The sequence below is a fragment of the Tursiops truncatus genome, chromosome X (genome assembly GCF_011762595.2).
Source record: "Tursiops truncatus isolate mTurTru1 chromosome X, mTurTru1.mat.Y, whole genome shotgun sequence".
NCBI classification, from domain to species: Eukaryota; Metazoa; Chordata; class Mammalia; order Artiodactyla; family Delphinidae; genus Tursiops; species Tursiops truncatus.
The window spans coordinates 108,598,532-108,607,357 of NC_047055.1; the positions used below are offsets into that span (position 1 = coordinate 108,598,532).

Here is an 8,826-nt window from a genome sequence, read left to right on the forward strand (position 1 = left end):
GGCTGCACTGGGTCTTAGTTGTGGCAGGCAGGCTCCTTAGTTGTGGCATGCGAACTCAGTTGCAGCATGCATGTGGGATCTAGTTCCCTGACCAGGGATCAAACCCGGGCCCCCTGCATTGGGAGCACGGAGTCTTAACCAGTGCACCACCAGGGAAGTCCCCAGGTAGAGATTTTGAATAGGAAGTTTGATGTTATGAGTAGTTCATGGGAGAGGTCCAGGCTGGAGATATAAATTGAAGAACCATCTATGTATTGATGGTACCTAAAGCCATGAGACTAGATGAAGTCATTGAAGGATTGACTGTAAATAGAGAAAAGTGGGAGAAGGAGTGAGTCCAGGGACAGTCTGACATTAACAAAGCAAAATAAAGTGCAGAGAACATACATTGAAAGAGCAAATATTGAATGAAGATTAAAGAAAAATTATTGAAATGAGCAAAAATTCTCAACTGTTGAAGAAACGTGGAAAATCTGGAAATCGTTAGTGACTCTTATCAGGCAGATGAATTAAAAAAGAAAATCTCTGCTAGTATATTTTTGAAAATCTACCTTCTAAAGACTTAATGATATTTTTGTTTGCATCTCTCCTACTGGCCAGAGACTCTATTTATTAATCAGGTCCAATGGAAATTTTAGAGCATTAGCAAGATAACTCAGGGCCAACCTTAGCAGTAATTGCAGCAAAAAATGTAAAAGTCACACCTAATCATTGGAACTGTCCTAGAAATTAAGGTGCAAAGTGTTTTGTGGTTTGTAGGTTGCTGCTTCCTTTCTCTAAACCCAGCTATTTTGTGATACCATGGTGTTGTGATTCTTAGCTGGGGATAACTCTGCTCCCCACAGGGAACACTTAGCCGTATCCATAGGCATGTTTGGTTGTCTTAACTGGGATGGGGCTGCTATTGGCCTCTAGTGGGTAGAGGCCAGGGATGCTACTGAACACCCTACATTGCACAGGACAGCGCCCACAACAACGTCAACAAGCAGAGGCTGAAAAACCCTGACTCAGGCTACGGCTATTTACCTCAGGGAGTTTATAACAGAGCAATAACGCCAGGAGAACATCCAACTTCATTTATTTTTCAGTAAAATGATAAAAAAGGTGCACAAGTGGAAGAAGGTGGAGGGGAGACACAATTCAAGAAAAGGGGAAAAGAGGAAAATAGATATGCAGGGCAACAATTACGGGCTCTGAGAAGTTCTTAGATTCAATAAACAACTAGTAGAGGCGGCAGCACAGAATGACCTAACAGGCTGTGGGAGTGATCTTCGCTCACATAATCTCACAGACCTACAACGTTCCCTGGGATTTGCTTTACTGAATCTGGGACCTGATCACAGGAGTAACGCATTAAGTCTCAATGCCAGTGATGGAGGGTTAACCCGAGAGGAGACCAACAAGCAATGATTCTTTACCTTCCCCAATCTTTGATCCCGGCAGTTGCAAGGCTGTGGCTGGTCCCTCTAATTACCCACAGCGAGAGAGGCGGCAAAAACCTAGAACTACACCTCAGCGGGTAGAGAATGAACCAGTTGACTACTGTAAATTAGGTTAATTATCTTGTCATTAATTCAGTCCTCTGCCTCCTCTAGCATGTCTTTTCTGGCCATGGGTTTTCTCAGCATGTGCATCTCTGTCGAGCTGCTGTAGGGGACGGCAGCAGTTGGACTCCTTAGAATCAGCCAGCGTGCTCGTTGATGTGCTCAGAAGGCTCCAAAGATGGTGTGCACTGAGAACATTTTCAAAAAACCTCGTGCTGTGGAAAGAGCACGCAATTAGGGAGCTCAAGTGCAGGGCGTGCTGAGCCATGGTAAGCACTGTCTGGCCAGCTAAAGCTCACCGGAACACACGCACAGCCAGGGACAGAGCCTCACCCAGCGCACGTGTGGCCAGACTGCCTCGGGGGTCCTCCCGGGGAAGAGTAAGGCGTGGGCCACACTCTCCACTGTTGGCATCGTGGGCTGTAGTAGCTGACAAAAACCTCACGTGAAATCGCCCCGTTCACTTGGATGGAGTACAATTTCACGTCTCCACACGCCCACCTATATTACGGAGCACACTGTCTCCATCACCGAGAGCGAATGGCCGCATCCTTCCATGGCTCTTCAGCCACAGGTGTAGCCCATGCTGCCGGGGCCCTGCCCATCTCCCCGAGGTACTTGCCGTCCTGTACACGAGGACTGAGTATTACTGCAAGCACTCCTGACGCTCTCTCTGAGGGCACCCAGGCCACAGGAGCACGGGTGGCTCTCACATGTGGCAACCCAGAGTGATGGGAAATAATGCCCTCAGGACTGTCGTCAGTCAAATGAGAGAGAGGAGCGGATGGAGAAACAGCCCAGCTTCCTTGCCTCTAGGGCAGAACAACCTGAGCTTGCTCCGTACTGTCTCCCAAAGGGCCCCAGCAGGGACCGGTTGTCCACAGCGGCCTTCTGCTCGTGACCGTGCCTTTGATCACCTTCTTCCCCATCCCTGACTGAGCTGCCCTTCCCCTGACCGGTGTCACTCGGGATGAGCTCCCAAATAAACTCCTTGCACGCGAATCCTCTTGTCAGGGTTTGCTTCTGGGGAGCCCAACCGAAGACACAGTCAGGACCACAACTGAGCATCTCGCCCATCCCATGACAGAGTGGGCAGATGCACCTCTCTACTGAGAGAGGGGTGCCCGGGGATGTCAGCTTAGGGGCTGCATTTGGATCAAGCTCATGGCTTACAGAGCAGGGTAGTGGAGGGGTTCCTCACCAGGGGGATGATTTTGCCCCCGCAAGGCCTCTTGGGCAATATCTAGAGCCGTTCTGGGTTACCACAACGGGGGATGAGTGCTGTTGGCGTCTAGTGGGGAAGGCCAGGGGTGCTGCTAAACACCCTACGGTGCACGGGAACACGCCCCCTCACAAATGCCACTTGTGCCGAGGCTCAGACGCCCTGGCGCACTACAGCACGACGCTCAGAAGACCCGGCTCGGGACGCCTTTCTCACCGCTAAAGAGGGGATGAAATGTTTCTTCACACGAGTCTTGAAGTAAAGTAACTAGAGCAGGGGGTCAATCGTTCCTTCGTTCTTGTGCCAACTTTGTGCCAAGTGATGACCAAGTTGGTGACCAGACAAAGACGGAAAAGGCATCGTGTCTGCCCTCAGAGAATCCAGAGGCTGGGTGTGGAGAACGGTGCAAACACACGCTCGATTCCCTTCCGATGCGAAGCCTGGCTCTGATACGGCGTGTGGTACGTGTGCTTTGGCAGAACAGCAGAGACGAGGAGGCGAGCTCCTTGGAAGTCAGGAAGGGATATTTGAGGTGATGGGTGGAGCTTGGCAGGTGACTAAGCAGAGAGGGCACAGAGCCCTGAAGGGGTGGGCCTGTCGGTGCCCGGTGACTACGCTCAGAGCACAGAAAGCAAAGGAAAGAGAGGAGAGGAAAGAGGTGGGGAGCAGACAGGCGCCAGGTGGTGAGGGGCCTTGTCTGCGGGGCTGGGGCAAGGTGAGCAAGCCAGGCACCCAGGGCGCCGGCCCTGTTGGGACCTGCACAAGCCGAGGGTGGCTGTCTCCTTGCACCCTACACCCTGGGCTCCTGCTTGCCTCACCCTAGCCCCAGCCCTCCTCCTCTGTCATGCTGAGAAGCTACCGGGCCTGGTGTGCAGGCTGGGAGCAGCCCCCAGAAATCCTGGGCTTTACTTTTTAGAAGGATAACCTGACTCCAACACAGGTCCACTGTGCCACTTCCCCTCCAACAGAATCTACCTCAGATCCCCAAGAAAGCAGAGCTTTCCCTTTCTAATTAGCCTCTCCACCTAAACGGAATACTGTCCCAGACTGGTACTTTTCCAGACCCAACACACAGCAAATTCCTGAGGACGGAAGGTGAAGGGGATCATGGTTGGTGAGAAGCCTGCAAGAGGCCGGCAGGCAGCTAAGTTCATCTGTTCAAGTTGGAAGGATAGGCAGTGCTTTGAGTGAGGGTCAGAGCTCCTGTTCACCTCATTCAGTTGGGCTTGATTAAAGTTGGCTATTTGGATGACTGGATAGCAAACTATGGTTTAACTATCCAGTCTTACGCTTAGCCTAAAGGTGGGCATGTGGAGGGGAAAAGAGAGAGACAGGGAAGGATGCTTTTAAGGAGCTAAGAAACTAAACCGATTTCAAGCCCCCCCGAGGCATCCACAAGTATTCACATTGGCCTTTCATATCCGCGGGTTCCGCATTTGCGGTTTCAACCCACCACGGATCAAATATAATCAGATCTGCAGAGGGAGAACCAGGGATGGGGACATGGAGGGCCTACTGTAAGGACTTGAGCATCTGAGGATTTTAGCATCCTTGCGGGGGCGGGCGGGTGTCCTGGAACCAATCACCCGCTGATACCGAGGGACGACTGTATACATTTGCCCAAAGACAACTGATATGCCAGGAGAAAATTATTCTTGTCGATTGCTGAACGAGGGACATGTTTAAGGAACTCTTAGTCAAGGAGTTTTTAATCCTATTTCAGTAGACTGTATCTACTGTAATATGTAATGATCATAATTGCTATTGGTTAGAAAAACACATGTATTTTATAGTAGTCTGTAATTCAGGAATTTCACCAGTTTATCTTGGATTCTTCTCATTTGTGACTTCACTATGAATATTGTAGTATCATTATGTCTACACCTAAACATCAAGAGATTCTTGAAAACAGAAAACAAAGAAAACCTGTCCAAAAAGGCTGGCAGATTGCAAGGCAACAATATTAATGGAAAACAATGGCCCATAAATTACCTAGGACTCAATCATACCACTCCAAACCACCACTAGGACTGTAGCTATGGTCTACAGTTAGAGTAACCATTTAAACTGTACTGCCGTCACCTGGAACAACAGTTCTCAACCCTATCAGATGCAAACCACCTTTTAAAACAAACAATCCTGAATGGAATTCTTAGACGATATAAGGTACCTACCACACACTTTGAAAAAGACTATAAAGCCCTTTCTGAAATACCTAGAGAAATAAAAGGTAAGTACTTCTGTAAAAGAATGGCATGTTACGTGCACATCTCTATGAACACCATTAGGCAGGAGATCACTGGAAGAATCAATGAAGAATTCTGATGCACCAAATACAGCGAGCCTGCATGTAGGCAAGAGCTATGTATGGGGACTCTGTTTTGTTTTGTTTTGTTCTGTTTTGCGGTACGCGGGCCTCTCACTGCTGTGGCCTCTCCCACTGCGGAGCACAGGCTCCGGACGCGCAGGCCCAGCGGCCATGGCTCACGGGCCCAGCCGCTCCGCGGCACGTGGGATCTTCCCGGACCAGGGCACGAACCCGTGTCCCCTGCATCGGCAGGCAGACCCCCAACCACTGCGCCACCAGGGAAGCCCTATATGGGGACTCTTTGGGTGTGTTAAATTGGCGATGGACACCAGGAGCAGGAGCAGTCCTGCCACTGGGAACAAACAAGACATTCCCAAAACAGTGAATAATGCTTGGTGAAGCGATCGCCAAGAAATGACCACCTTTCATGACCTTCCCGGCAACTGCAGTACCACGCAAATTGGTGCGTATTAAAGCCGCACCGAAAAATGATAGATTTTTATTTTGTTGGCTGCTTGTGCTTTTCAAGGTTATAAGAAAAGAAGGTGTGGCGAAGCCCAGCCCTTGGTGGAAGTGCAGACCCCAAAACCAGAAGTGAAGGGGGCGGGCCTGTGCCCAAGAGGCAATAGAAGGATGAGGCCTGAGCCTACGATCTGCGCAGGCGGACGCACGGATGCGCGCGCCTTCGGGGGGATGTGCGGGGGTGGGGGGCGTGGGGGGCGGAGAATCGCTTACATTCACATCCGGGTCATCTGCTGCCACGCGAGGCGAGCGAGATCCAGCGCGGTGGCCGCTTGCACGCCTTTAGGTCTTTCCCTAAATCGCAGGTATTTTGCGCGCTGCTTCTTCGGGGGCGGGTGTCTTGGTGTCCTTTTGGAGGTGAGGCTGCTCGCGCCACTGTGGAGTGGCCGCGTTTGCAAGAATGCTCGTCGATACTGCAGACAGGGTTTTCACCCGGTTCATCCGCTCACTTACATTTTCTCTTCCATTAGGGCCCCCATTTTGTACCGCAATGGAGCAGGCTCTAGAAAGAGCTTTGGATCGTGCGGAGTATATCATTGCAAGTGCCCGACAGAGACCTCCGGAAAGGAAATACCCATCTAATGGGGAGAAGTCTCTCTATGAAAAACTTTATGACATTTATGTTGAAGAATGTGAAAAAGAGCCTGAGGTTACGGAGGAATTAACAAGCAACGTGAACCTGTTAGAGAAGCTTCTTAGGAGAGAGTCGTTGCCGTGTTTGGTGGTCAACCTGTACCCAGGAAAGGAGGGCTATTCGCTGATGCTCAAGGGGGAAAATGGATCATCTTCGGAGATCATCCGACTGCCCTATGAAGAAGGGGAATTGCTCGAATACTTGGATGCAGAAGAATTACCTCCTGTTTTAGTGGGTCTCCTGGAAAAGTCTCAGGTTAACGTTTTTCATCACGGGTGTGTGATAGCAGAAATACGGGACTACAGGCAGTCCAGCGACAGGGAAGCTCCCCATTACCAAAGCAGGCATATTCTCTTACGTCCCACGATGCAGACTTTAGCCTGGGATGTAGAGGCCATAGCCAGCGATAACCAGAATTGGACCCAGGAGGACAAACTTTTGCTTGAGAGCCAACTGATCTTAGCTACGGCTGAACCACTGTGTCTAGACCCTTCTGTATCAGTAGCGTGCACTGCAAACAGACTGCTCTATAACAAACAAAAGATGAACACTCTTCCCATGAAAAGGAACTTCAAGAGGTACTCTATGGCCTCTCTGAATCGGCAGCAGGAGCTGTCTCGTCCACCTTCTCCTGAGCTAAGAGCCCTGACTTCCTGCAAAAGAATAAGAGAAAGTAAAACAGGTGGGAATTACGGCCTCAAAACTTTTAAAGCAGGAAGTTGTGTAGATATGTGGAAACAGAGACGCTGTGACTTGGCCGTACCTTCTCAAGTGGACGTGGAGAAATACGCTAAAGGGAAGAAGTCTGTCGGATGTGATGACTCACAACCAACAGTCTGGCCAGTGCATGAGGTACAAGGTGATCTTGCATTTGGAGGTGACGCTGGCTACCAGTCCCAGGCAACAAGGCTGGCCGTCAGGCAGCTGACTGATAATTCACTTGCCTCTGGAAAAGGGTCCGGTACAGAAGCCACGTGGGAGAGACAGCTGTCTCCCCCCCACTCCTTCGCAGATAACCATCCCTACAGTTTCCCGCCCGGGGCAGAGTCTGATGCTGGGAGAGTGGTCAGTCGGCCCGAGGAGTCGGTCCAGGAGAGCACCCAGTGTCCAGTGCAGATGTCACACAGCTCCAGTGGCTCAGCCGGTCTCAGGCAACCTTCTCCAGGGAAAGAACCAGAACAGCCTAAGACTGGGTGGGTTCAGTCTTCAGTGCCCGACAGCGGAGCCACACATCCACCTCCACCCATGCGACTTCCTTGGCACTCAGGAAGGAGCTCCTGGGGTGAGAGTCTCACTTCACAGCAGGCAGGCAGCTCTCAGGCATGTGCATCTCCTGGCCCTGCTCCTAAGCCACCAGCTCTTTCCCAGGAATCCTCTGTGGAGCAGAGCCCAGTTAGCACGCTTCCTGCCACCACCCTGTCCACTGCGGGCTCATCACAGACGACCTCGGTCTCCCGGGTCACGGTGATCTCCGTTGGCCTGAAGGTCATCAGAGAAGTGGGCCCCAGACGTGGAGGCCAGGCCTCGGGGAGAGGCTGTGCCACCAGAGCCCCAGCTCCCGGGGGGATCCAGCCGGGCCACCTGCCCGCAGGAGCTCTTCCGCCGCTGCCTCCTCCGCCGCCTCCTCCTCCGAAGAAAAGCGCTTCGGATCTCAGAGCCTTTCCTGTGGTGCAGCTGCCCCGCGGTTCGCTCCTGTGCAGCAGCCAGCAGCCGGCCCCGCAGCCGCGCCTCCCCCAGCTGCTTCCCCTGCAGTGGCCCTGCGCCCCGCCTCCTCGGCTGCTGGCGTCCCAAGGTCTGGGGGCACGGGGTCCGGGGGCACAGGGTCCGGAGGCACAGGTTCCGGGGGTACAGGGTCTGGGGGCACAGGTTCTGGGGGTACAGGGGCCAGGGGTACAGGGTCCGCGGGTACAGGGTCCGGGGGCACAGGGTCTGGGGGTACAGGGTCCGGGGGCACAGGCTTCAGGTTCACAGGGCGCCGCCGTTCCCAACACGGTCGTGCGTGCCGAGGAAGCCGTGGTTGTTCACCTCGGTGCAGAGGACGGCTTCCGGCCGCCCCAGGTGCTCGTGTTGTCCCCGCCGGGCTCTGGCCTGAGCAGCCCCGGGCTGAGCCCCCCGCAGCAGACGGGCTGGGCCTGGGCGGCCCCGCGGCCGCAGTTGCAGTTCAGCGTGCACGTGCGCCGCCGCGCCGCCGCGCCTTGCCCTCGGGGCCCGCAGCCCAGCAGCCAGGCCGCGGGCACCGCGGATAGAGGCCCGCCAGCCGTTCCCAAGCCCTGAGGCCTGGCTGATTTTCTCTCCTTTAGAAAACACAAGAGCAGCGACCGAGTGCATTTCGAGTTTCACCCGCATTTGGGTTTTGTTTTAATGTGTCGCTCTTTTACGTTGTTAGACGTACAAACTTTCTGCAGAGGCACAAGCCCATGATTTTTACATAGAGACGGGGAAGTGCTTTACTAAACTGGCAGGGTTTCGCCGAAGCCATCGCTTGGGCGGTGGCTGTTGACAGTTGTTTTTATTGCGATGTTCTCAAGTGTATCCACATCCAAAGTAGGGTCAGTTTAAACTCCTGAAGCCTGTAATTTCTCTCAAGCAATAAAAC

At 52.8% G+C, this 8,826-nt stretch overlaps 1 protein-coding gene across 1 annotated transcript; it reads left to right on the plus strand.

Annotated features, from left to right (window-relative positions):
* The first annotated feature begins 6,086 nt into the window (after nt 1-6,086).
* On the plus strand, nt 6,087-8,504 carry LOC101337318 (transcription factor SPT20 homolog). The gene has a single exon (XM_019927737.2). The coding sequence runs from the start codon at nt 6,087-6,089 to the stop codon at nt 8,502-8,504; it is 2,418 nt and encodes an 805-aa protein (XP_019783296.2).
* The last annotated feature ends 322 nt before the right edge of the window (nt 8,505-8,826 follow it).